Source organism: Schistocerca cancellata, chromosome 9, assembly GCF_023864275.1.
Source record: "Schistocerca cancellata isolate TAMUIC-IGC-003103 chromosome 9, iqSchCanc2.1, whole genome shotgun sequence".
Lineage (NCBI taxonomy): Eukaryota > Metazoa > Arthropoda > Insecta > Orthoptera > Acrididae > Schistocerca > Schistocerca cancellata.
This window is the reverse complement of record NC_064634.1, coordinates 43,768,904-43,781,883: the sequence shown is the minus strand read 5'-3', so window position 1 is coordinate 43,781,883 and position 12,980 is coordinate 43,768,904. Positions and strand designations below refer to the sequence as shown.

Genomic DNA, 12,980 nt, shown 5'->3' with positions numbered 1-12,980 from the left:
AATTCAAGCTTTCGCAACAAACAGTTGCTTCGTCAGGAAAGAGGGAAGGAGAGGGAAAGACGAAAGGATGTGGGTTTTAAGGGAGAGGGTAAGGAGTTATTCCAATCCCGGGAGCGGAAAGACTTACCTTAGGGGGAAAAAAGGACAGGTATACAGTATACACTCGCACACACACACATATCCATGCGCACATACACAGACACCTGGTGTCATAGAAGAGTTTTTCTAGAATTTTTGAGAAGGAACTTAACTGTGAGATGGGTCGGTGGTTTGATATTTTTTCAGGAGAACCTTTTTTTAGCAGTGGTGAAAGTTTTGCTATTTTAAAAAATCTGGAAATACACAAGTTTTTAAAGAGAGGTTGAAAATATTTGCCAAGGGGTTTGCTATGTGGTGATCACATGCTTTTAATATGAAATCAGGTACTTCATCAAGACCATGTGACATTTTATTGCTTAATGATTTAATTTTACTTATAATTTCATTGGGGTTTGTTTCATAGACATACATAGAAGCAGTCGAGATCACTGACTTGCTGGAGAAACTTTGGACTGGTCCTTGACAGTGTACTTGAATGAGGTCTTAAGCTAGTGAGGTGAAGTATTCACTGAATTTTTCCACAACTGAATTTGGGTCTGTGACTTTTGAGTCTTCTAGTGTTAATGATACATTCTTTTTCTTTGGCACTGAACTACAAGTTTCTTTCTTTATAACTCTCCACGTGGATCACATTTTGTTAGATGAGTTTCTTATCAAATTGTCATTCCACATAATTTTTGCCTCTTTGACTACTCTACCATAGATTCTTTTGTAGGCTTTTGAATAATCTGTGAATTCTTGGGCTATTCTATATTTCTTACAGGAGTTCTGCAGAAATCTGTTTCTCTCACTGGAAATTTGTATGCTCTTAGTTACCCATTGCTTATTATTGTTACGTTTTACTGTGTTTACTACTTTTGGAAATGCTACATTAAAATAGTGAAGAAAGATGCTCTGAAAACTCATGTACATGCTATCAACATTGTTCTGAGTGGCGATGCTTTCCCACTTTTCCTTCGCTAGTAAGAGATTAAAAATTCTGATGTTATCTTCAGAAAAGGTTCTTTTTTCAACTACTTTTCTGGAACTGCCACTACTTCTTGGCATTTCTATACACAGCAGCTCTGCCTCATTATCACTATAACCCATGCTCAGTACTCTGCTAGTGAATCTGTAAGTTGTTTCTGAGATGAATATTTGGTCAATAATGGAATTTGTGCATTCTGTTAATCTTGTTGGACTTTGTATTGTGAGGATCATATTGAATGTGTTGGTCATATTTATCTGGTGCTGCTGTCTTTTGAAAAATCAATATTGAAATACCCAAAAAGCACTATCTTCATATTTAGTGTACTGATCCTGTTCAGCAGAACCTCTAGTTTATTCATGAAGACTGACAGGTTTCCACTTGGTGCTCTATATATGTTAATAACTATGAACTTTCTATTATCAAACTGCCAGAGCTTAATTTCAAAGTCTTTTTCAATTGAGTCAATATCACTTTTACTGACATCACAGAACTTTATTTATGAGTTATCCAATTCCAACAGTGACTCATTATAGTCATAGGATACTACATTTTTTTAATTTTATGAAGTGCAAAATTTTTCATTTCTGAATGTGTGTATGGCCCTTTACACTGCCGACAACTTTATACAACAGTTTGATAGCTTCAAAGTACATTGTAGATGTTTATTGTGTTCAGACACATATATTTTTTGCCCTTACATAGTATGTGAAACTAGAATGGTGTGAATTTTAAAATAGGTATTAGATGTAAAATAGTGGCTAATCAAACCATCAGACTTACAAGTCTAAATACATTATATAGCCTGTAACCAATGTATGCTGTATTATTTATTTATTTATTTATTTATTTATTCATCCGTAGACAACTTGTGTTGTATGGATGTCATCAACTGTATACACGGAATGAGTATATACATAATAGTACTTATGGTAGTACATATTTCTATGGTGCAACTTAATCATTTGTACACAAAACAAATACACACCAATCTTAGTTACAAATAATTATAAATTTACAAATGTATTCTTGCATGGATTACACAAATCAAATACACACCAATCTTAATTACAGATAAATATAAATTTACAAAGGTACTCTTGCATGAATTGAGGTGAACACATCTCATTTACAGTATTCTTTGACAGTATAGTAACATTTATCTGCTAAATAACTTTTTGCAGCTTTCCTAAAGGCATGTATTCCAGTTTCAGCTTTGATCTCCTCTGGAAGTCTATTGTACATTTTTATTCCATTAAATAATAAACAATTTTGGGTTTTTGTTTTATTTTTTCGTATGAGATGCAAGTGGTGGCAGGATCTAGTCCAGTGTTGGTGTATAGATCTGTTTTGTGTGTACTGGTCAATGTGTTTCTTTATATATATATCACAGTCTGAAAGATGTATTCACATGGTACTGTCAAGATTCCCATGGTGTTGAATAAATCAGTACAGTGAGCTCTCTTGCTGCTTTTTGTTATTATTCGTACAGCCCTCTTTTGCAGCTTGAAAATTGCTTGTATGTTCTGCACATTTGTACCCTAGAAGGTTATGCCATAACTAATTATTGAATGCACATATGCAAAGTATGTAGTCTTAGCACATGAACTATTACATACTGACATAATTATCCGGAGTGCATAGCAAGCAGTAGCAATTTTCTTTTCTAGTGCTGCAATATGGTCAGTCCAGTTAAGCTGTGAGTCAACATGCATTCCTAGGAATTTTGTGTTTGTGACACAATCTATAAGTTCATCTTTAACTTTTAGGCCTATGCTATTATGTTTTTTATTTATGTGGAAATTAATACTTTTTTTTTTTTTTTTTTTTTTTTTTTTTTTTTTTTTTTTTTTTTTTTTTTTTTTTTTTTTTAAATATTGAGGGTTAATTTGTTGCTTACTACCCACATGCATGATCGAGAGTTTCTTTAGCTTTGTCTCTCAATTTGTCTGGTGACTCATCACTGATAAGGATGCTGCTATCATCTGCAAATAGTATTGTTTCCCCGTATTTGACACTCTGGGAAAAATCATTGATATATATTAGGAAGAGTATTGGCCCTAACACACTTCCCTGAGGGACTCCTTTGTTAATATGTTCTGGTTTGGAAATGTGTTTTGTCAATCTGCTGAACTTCGTTTGTGAGATCTCTACACACTACCCTATTTTCCAAGTACGATTGAAACCAATTATTTATTGTTCCCCTTATTCCTAGTGCCTCCATTTTGTTTAGTAGTATTTTGTGGTCTACCGTGTCAAATGCTTTGCTAAGGTCAAGGAATATGCCTGTTGCATGTTCACCTTCGTCAAGTGCTTCTAAGACAAAATTTGTGAAGTGAGCTACTGCTGAACCTGTGCTTCTTCCTGGCCTGAAACCAAACTGTTCTTTACACAGTAGGTTGTACTTGTTTAGGAAATCCATTAGTCTCTTTTTCATTATATTTTCTGTTACCTTGGAAAAGGATGAGAGTAATGAGATGGGCCTATAGTTTTCTATATTTTCTGGATCGCCTTTCTTAAATAGAGGCAGGACTTTTGCACATTTTAAGTATTCTGGGAAGCAGCCTGCAGTGAAAGATTCATTTTTGATGTGTGCCAAAGGATGTTGTATGCTGTCAATGCAGTCCTTCAGTAAGCACACTGGCACTTCATCTAAACCTGCTGATGTTTTATTCTTTAGATTCTTCACAACCATCCTTACTTCTTCTGTAGAAGTCGGTAACAGTACATTAAGTTAGCCATATAGTTCAATTTTAGTTCAGGCTGTTTTTTGCCAAACTTTTGCTGTATCTTGGTAGCAACACTGCTGAAGTACTCATTTACAGTATTTGCTAGTGTATTTGGGTTATGTATAATAGCCCCATTATGTTTAATTTGAATGTTTAATTTATTACTGTTTGTTTCCTGTTTGGTAACAGTCCAGGCTGCTTTAATTTTCTTTTCTGCGTTTTCTATAATACTGTCATTGTGGGCTTTTTTTGCATCTCGTAGTACTCTTCTGTATATTGTTTTGTATGTGTGGTAGTAGTTTAGGAAACCAGGATCACTATGGTAGTTTTTTAACCTGTTCAGTTGTTTGAGTGTTGCAGAGGATTTCCTTCTTTCTTTGGTCACCCAGGTATTTCTTTTGTGTGAGTGTACTGCAGTTTGCACCTTTGGGAATGCTTCATCAAATCTGAGTTTAAATAGTGACATGAATTTAGAGAATTTCTTATTTACACTAGTTTCAGCATACGCTTCTTCCCAAGTTATACTGTTTATTTGCTTGGCAAATTCTGACCTGTTTGATTTGGAGAAAACCCTTCTGTATGTGTATGTTTTAGTTGTATTGTCTATATTTATGTTTAATTTTAGGATTTGACAGGAGTGATCAGAAAGGCCAAGGTTATCTACAATAATTTCACAACTTTCTTTATCTATGTCTGTGATGATGTGATCAATTGTTGATGATGAATTTTTGGCTATCCTCGGGGCTCTGTTAACTAATGGTGATAACTTATATCAGCGCAATATATTCAAGAATGAGTTACAGAATCTATCTGGGTTTTGTGTGTTTATATTTAAGTCTCCACAAATGAGAACCTTCCCTTTAGGATTCGAAGCCATATCTAGAATCTGGATTAGTTTTGCAGTGAAAGTATCTATATCATCACTGGGTGAACGGTAAATACATATTATAGTTAACCTTTGTGCCTCATCTGTCTTGCTTATCTCTATGGCTGATAGTTCTATGTGTTTTTCCTCACTTACAGAATTAATATCATTTCTAATTTTATAGGCAATTCCTTGCTTAACGTATATACATGATCCACCACCTCTAATGGTGGTTCTACTATAATGACATGCTAGTATATATATGAGTTTAAATTTATTAATGTTATTTCAGTTCCTCTACACCAATGTTCAGTAATGCATGTGACTGAACTGTTTAAAGTTTGTAGTTCCGCTTCTAATTGTTGCACTTTGTTTCTGACAGATTGTATATTTTGATGAAAGACTGAGAAATGAGCACAGCTTACCTTGCCTGTATCTTTTGTTTGCATTTTGTTGACAGTGACTGATGCTTTGCGCCGGTTTGTCCAAGTTTTTTTCTCCTCTTGATGCTGAACCATAAAAAATCCTCCTTTGGAGTGATGTACTTTCTTGTCCTCTGGCTCCTTCTGATGGGGTGTGGTTTAGCTGGTGGCTTCTCCATTGGTACTGTCGTTTCTGGTGCTAATGCTGTTGTTGGCTTTGCTGTTGTCTGTCCCACTGTTGCTGTGTCTCCTGTTCTTATTGTTGTTGGTGGTGGTGAAGGTTCTGCTGATGTCAGTTATGCTGCTGACAAGATGACTGCCTTTGTTGATTTTTCTTGTATTGTGGAATGTTCTATTACTGATAGTGGTATAACAGTTGTTTTTGTGTTGAAGGTGTTTTGAAGTAGTTTTAATTCCTTCATTATCATGTTCGCCAGATATTCTTTCCCAATACTGTTTAAGTGTAGTCCATGTTGTGTATGGAATCTATGACCTATATTATTTATGTTAACACATTTAACATTTTTAAAACGTCTACAGATTTTGGCAAACTGATAGTTAGCTTTTTGTATTTCTGTATTTACACATGATTGATTATCCAGATCGTGCCGATGTGGTGTATTCACGATTATCACGTTTGTATGCGTGAGGTTCTTCAGACACTGTTTAAGATAACGTGTAGCATTTGCAGTTTCATTTTTATATACGTCGTTTGAACCTCCGATGAGTATTACACAGTCTTTATTGTGTAGATTTTTAACCTCTCTAGGTTCAGTCGTTTTTATTATTTCCGCTAGTGGGGCTCCCGGTTTTACTATGCTACACAAACTTCTATTAGTTTTCTCTTTAATTTTCTTTGCGAGTCCACGGCCATGACTGTCTGAAAGCATGAGTATTTTATTATCTGAGTTATCTGTTACAATTTTTTCGTTTGAGTGTCTGTTTGTATCGGTACTACTTCAAGGTCATTTTGTACCAGTATTGTCTCATGAAGTTCATACAACACTTTATCGCTGTTTAGAGATTTTTTGATGTGTTTAGACTGTTCACTGGTGATTTTAGGCCTACTATCTAGAATGTTTTTCTTCCCAAGCGACTCGTAACAGCTTGTTTTACCCTCACTGTCTACAATTGCGAGTACTTCAAACGAGTTTTCATGCACGAAATTAACATTGTGGTCATTGTTCACACGATTTAACACTTCTTTTTTGTTGTTTTTAAACGTAGCTTTGTTCCTGTTTTTGGAAGCAGGCGAAATGTTTTGCACCGAGTCCCACGTGTAGCACGTACCTTGTTTTGATCGGAGATCATAATTTTCTTTCTTGAGCCATGCAATTTCTTTAAGAAGCACTTCGAAAATTTTCTGTAGGCTGATAATACGTTCATTTAATTTCGTTGTAACACCATTATCATTCACATAATGACTGTTTTTCACTACGGAGCTGTAATTTTCGCGCACAGGAATATTACAAACACTTGAATCTGTCACCATATTTAGCTACAGCTTATTATGTTTGATGATAGTGTCTCCTTATTTATCAGAAATTCCTTTTCTTGACATATTTGTGTATTCATATATGATTGTCACATGCAGAGATATGTTCATTAGTTCTGCTTTTGTGTTAGTCTTGTTTTGATATGCCACCATGACACAAAAATTGTGCTAGATGTAGGTAGAGTATGCAGTTATAAGTCAGTGTGTACTACTCCTTTGTATATACTATTAAAATACTGTAATCCTGAATACTGAATTCTTTTTGCTGAAATTGTCTTATTTTCTGATGTTAATAAAGGAATTTTGCCTTTTGATTGGCATGATAAATAGTGTGTGTGTGTGTGTGTGTGTGTGTGTGTGTGTGTGTGTGTGTGTGTGTGGGTCGGGGGGGATTCTGATGGTGGTGATAAGATGTTCATTGCTTTTATACAATATTAAATCAAACATTTGCTTCCATATGAAATGTTCTCCTATTTGTGTACCATATTGTATACTTCTTTAGAAAGTGTTTTGTTTATATCATTCTACAAAATTATCAGAGAATGAACAAATGATAATAATAATAATAATAATAATAATAATAATAATAATAATAATAAATATAAAATAGTATTATTATTATTATTATTATTATTATTATTACAAGCTTGTACATATCTAAAATTCCTGTGAAGTAATTTATTTTATTCAGCTTTTTGGAAATGTTTGCACTTTATATTGAATTAACACTTGCAGAAAAACTTATGATACATGTTCGGCTGTATATTAAAGAAATAATAAATGAGGTGGGGTAAAGATCTTTATTCCAAAATGAAACTAACCCACAGAAATCATGACATGTACATATATTTTATTGACATTTAGCTTATAATACAATGTAAATTGACATTTTATTAGAATAAATTGGTGCATCTATACATTTCTGGCAAAGGTGGAAATATATCAGGTAGAACCTAGCTCTGAGATATAAATGTGAAATATGAATTTATTATTTTTAATGTCAATTAGTATATTGGGTAAGGAGGACTAAATAAAACATGTGATTTTATGTTTTTGTATCTTGTTTAATAACTAACACAGACCCACATGATCAAAGTAATTGACAAATCTGACAAGAAAAGCTATAAACCATTGTAGCAAGAACTGAGGGCTCATAGCAGCTGTAAATACTTGCAGTTGCACAGTGAAAATTAACATCACTTCTGTGAAGATAACAATGTTATGAATTATCCATCATTGTCAACTAGGTCTGTAATTTTCTATGATGTCTGATAATGGTCTTTTAAAATACTGTTTTTTGTAAGTTTATTGTGAAACATTCTTTTTTAAAATGTATTTTTGTAAATGATCTTCATATTTTGTTTATTTTAAAGTTATTTGTGACTGCCTATGAACAGTGCAATTTGTAAATATTTTTGCGTTTTAGAGAATAAAGCAGACTGTTTGCTGGATTGAGGCAATTGAGCTTTCCCACCCACTGAAAAATAACTTCTGTGTGAAACTCGGCAGTCTAAGTAATTTATTTATGTTTGTGGGTTGGATTGTATTTGAATAAAAATGTTTGTTGGTATTTTGTAAGGAAAATCGACTTAAAATGTTGTCTTATACAATAAAATCATTTACTGAAATTATAATGGTTAGGAAACTGATTAGATGCAAGATACAATGACTGAACAAAATAGTTTGAGGACAGAGCACACAGAGGAAGTATTGAGAAGTGGGCAAGCATATTAGAGTGGTGATTAACACTGTTCAACTGTAAAACTTCTTTTCTTCGTCATAATGTGCACTTGCCCAGACTTAATTTTTGAGTTTCAGTCAAGTCCAGGTGGGGTAGAACATGCTGCAATGGAGCAGCAGTCACTTAATGTGCCTGCCCAACACTTCGTCTCTGTAGTGAGCGTTTATTAACTTTCATTTGGGATTTTCCGTAATGGTATAAGATAAGAAATATGAGTACATACTGACAGTGCCACACGAGACATACATTTTTTCAGCCATAACATTCATGCAATAATATCACAAATACACTTAGAATCAAAACTTGCTTACTTACTAAAATTTTGTTCTGAACAGGAAATGGAACTGAGCTGCTCTCCTTGAAGCACTACCAACTGAGTCATCCAAATTAAAAGCTTTAATCTGTCAGTACCTCTTTCCTACTTTCCAAGTTCATTCTGGACATATAGAATGAATTATAGGCAGCACATGAAAGTTTCATACTGATAGTGAATTACTTATTCTTATCAGATAATGAAAACAAGTAATTAGAAGATGCAGTGAAGTGTTGATCCTCTGCTGATTTTATGGTTTATTCTTCTTCTGGTCGGAAAAGGTACTGGTCCCTGAAAATAGATAAATTAAATAGTACTGTAACATCTAAAATATCTCTCTGGTATCAGTAGACAGTTAGCGTTTAAAAAGATGTTGCATGTTTACTGACATAATTTTGGCAAGAGTCTTCTAAGGAACAGGATGAAAGCACATTTTGCTGTTGTCTATGGGATCATAGATATTTGTTCAGTGATAATGACAAAGATGTTAGCATTCCTTGGTGTTTAAAGAGTAGTTCCTATTGTATTTTTCAGAAACTGCAAAAACATGTCTAGTATCATCTTTTCAAAAGTCCTCATTACTGAATGACTTCTTTCTTAGTCTGTTACTTTGGCTTCCCATTAACTTCTGTCAGGGAAACTCACTTTCTTGAACATATAACATTTGTTCTTGTCAGATACTTTACGTTCTCTTTCAATTTTTAACCAAGATGAATTTAAAAATTTGCTAAATTTATGCGAAATTGCATGAAATTTTTAATCAGTAGTACAGTTGACGAGTGTGACTCTCTTATTGGTTTTGTTCAATCTTTGAAAGAGACGCAATATATAATTGTTTATTGGCAGCTACCTTACTTGTATATCTTGTAAAAATTGGTAAGAAGAGGAATTGTGCAGTGATGAAATATTTTTATTTCAAAACAAAGAGCAATGTGCAAATACGAAGAGAGTCAATTTCATAGGTGTTTCAGAGTGGCATTTTTTACAGTTTTGGTCATGCAAGCACTATTGTTTCAAAAGGTTCTAGCTGCTCTACTGATTCTGATATTCTGAAAGAAATTATCAATAAAATTTTATCGTGGTAAGAAACCGTCACATTAAGAGTCCTGATATTGTTGAACTGGTGGATATCTCCTGTGAATGGGTACATATAATTGAGAATGAGCATCTGCATATGAAAAATATGAGTTTGTGATGGGCACTGTGTTTGTTATTAGCAGAGCATGTTTGGAAAAGTTGTATTATATTATTACATACTAGACACAAAACCACAGTCAGAGTCAAAGACTGGTTAAGGGGCTCCGGAACGCACTATACTTGCAATGTTAAAATAACGCTTATAAAGTACATCTTTCCTCACAAAGTATTTGAGGTAGGAAGTTGAACTTTTTACAGATTATTTATTGGAATATGGGCTACAACTTAACACAGGGATTTTACAAAATTTTAGTTCAGTTATTAAAGATGATTTTTTTTTCAATTGTAATGAAAATTCACAACATTTTTTGCAATTTTTTATTTATATATTCAAAAATATACAGTTTTTTGGAAAAAGGCTGTGTTAAATTATGCAGAAGGTACTGTGTAACATTTACTGAAAGTTTGAAACAAATATGTTTGGAATATCCTTAGAAAACATGTAATTAGTATGAGAAAATAAAAGTTTTGGGAATCGAGCGACAAAGATTGGATTAACTTTTTAGTGCATTCCAGGTCCATAGGATGGATTATCTTCATCCTCTGCAAACTCCTCCTCCAGCTTCCTCTTGTTCCTCCTCCTGTTTACTCTTGCTTGTATTTCTAGACTCTTTACAGCCCTGTCTGCAGCCCGAAGGCGTTCCTTGTCTAAAGCAAGCATCGATCGTACCATGTTAGAACCTATCTTCATTCCCATATTTCTAAATACCTTGCACCTTACAATGTTGCCATCATTGAAAGTCGCAACAGCATCATACACACCAAAGTGAAGTGTTTCTATTCCAACAAATACGGTCTTGGGGATTCTCGACCATATAACACTATTTACACTTTCATTTTGAGTTTTTCCGTGAATACACTTTTTCAACAGTTCAGGTGCTGCTAAGTCTCTGAAAATAGGTTTTATCACTTCCATTATTGCATGAGGCAGACTATGCTTATGAGTGTACACTTCACCAGTTAGCAATCCTTTGTTATATTTACACTAACCGTCTTCTTCTGTGGGACACAAGCTATGTTGGGGATTTTCATCGGTTGAAGAAGTATGAAAAAAAAAAAAGAGCCCAAACAGCCTTCTTCATTTCGTCGACACTTTGTGTATTTTTCCTAATAGCCATTCCATAATAGTTCTGTGTTTTGTCAATTACACTGTCAGTTAACGTTCCCTTCCCATCCAACCCTTTACCATCACTGAGTTTTTGTTTTTTGTATGAAGCTTTCAGTCGCCGAAGTCTTGTTCCCATTCGCTTCTGTACGTGTCCAATACACTCAAATTTCTGCACTACATCATCACCATAGGGCTTCAGTCCTTGAACATGTTTGAAACTTTTAGAATCACCGTCATCAAGGTAATTAACATATCGCACTTTATCACACACCTCAGAACGCTGGAATATACTGGCAACACCATCCACTTCCATATCTCCACTACTGCCACTATAGTTAGCTTTGCAATTATTTTCATGTGTACCTTTATATTTTTGTGGACATCTACAATACTTTGATATTACTGCTACATTTAAAACTTTCCCTGTATACATACTGGTGGCAGATACTACACCATGAAGAGATGTGTGTCCCCGTTTATGCCAGGTACCATCGAACGCTGCAGTCAAATCTCTGTTACCATTATTTTCCATACTGCCTCTTCCACAGCGTTCTTCATAGATTCTATACAGACATCTTCTACTTTAGACCCTATTAATTTATTATAGGTCGTAAACTTGGTTGGGAGATTTGGAAGATTCATGATGCCACAGAAAATTGCACCTGCAGTAGCACCCTTACCAACTGAACGCAAAGAATAAACAAATCTAATGTTGTGTTCGTAGATTTTGCTACCATTTTCTTCAGTTGCAGTTACTGCAACACTGTTCCAAAAGGTGGTCATGTATGAACACTTATCACATTTCAGTTGTATTTCACTAGCAAGTCCTACGTGCTTCATTATGGAGAGTTCCAGACCAACTTCACTACAATGAATACATCTTACACAGTTTGAAAAAATTCATTTGAGAACCGACATATCAAATATTTCATTCACATCCGATTCGCCCATAAAACATTCATAGTTTTCACTCATTGAACCAAGCTTCTTCTGTGAAGTATTTTCTTTCCCACTTTGACTGCTATGGGCAGGTGTACTTGAGAGCTTAGGTTCACTCACTTGGTTATCGTCTTTATTGTTTACAGTAATAACACATACCTTTGGCTTTCCAACATTTCTCCTTTTCTTAAAAGCCTTCAGAGGATTTCTAATAACTTTACTTTTACTCATTATTATACTTCAACAAAACAGAGACTCAAGAAACAGAATCAATTACGAATATTTTCGAGATAACGACAGAGTAAATAAACATGAAACAATCGACAATCACACCAGCAATATATATTGAACCATCACAGGTTAGCCACAACACATACTCTGTCTCACATCACATACTCTGTCTCACATCACTAAAATGTACCTGATAAACACGGACGTTAATAATAATACCATTTGACAGCAGTTTAACAGCGCCACAGTGGGTCACGCCCATGTGGAACACATTTCAAAAAAAAATTTAAAAATAATTGTAGTCTTCGGAATTGAATAAATTATATATCTATTAAAAGGTAATATAGTCTGCAGATTCAGAAAACGCAAAAAAGTAAAAATTGAACTTTTCATGATTTTGAGCCTTTCCGGAGCCCCTTAAGCAGAAAGTGCTCCATAGAAGTAAACTGATAACCTTTTAGATAGTGAGAAAAGTGATGAAGATTCCATTGTGAGTCACCTTATACCAACATGCTTGACAGTTTTGATAAGGATAAATCTGTGACTGGTTGCACAGTAGTACATGACCATTTATGTATTTAGTTGAAGTGGAAATGAGTGATGAAAGCAGTGAGCAAAAAAATAGTTCACATCTATTGATGTATCAGCCTTTAAGATGACAAATATGACAAACTGGGCTTCAAAACAGTTTTGTTGGAACAAAGACGTTACATGTGCTGTAAATGTGTATTATGAAGGGTTAAAACAAATTTTATCTCAAGAAATCTTGCTGAATCAGTGATCAAACACAGTGGAAATTATGGTGAAAACTAAATTTTTCTATTCACAGAAACTCCTTTTTGCTTTTTAGTATCCATATCATTGCTCTGGGTGT

General features: G+C 34.3%; 1 protein-coding gene across 1 annotated transcript in view; it reads right to left on the bottom strand.

Moving 5' to 3' along the window:
- Positions 1-7,406: 7,406 nt before the first annotated feature.
- LOC126100993 (uncharacterized) overlaps positions 7,407-12,980 on the bottom strand; it is a 490,542-nt gene continuing 484,968 nt past the window's right edge. The window contains exon 4 of the mRNA XM_049911660.1: positions 7,407-8,922. Coding sequence (XP_049767617.1) covers positions 8,889-8,922 — 34 coding nt within the window. The 3' untranslated portion in view covers positions 7,407-8,888. The remainder of the gene's footprint in view (positions 8,923-12,980) is intronic.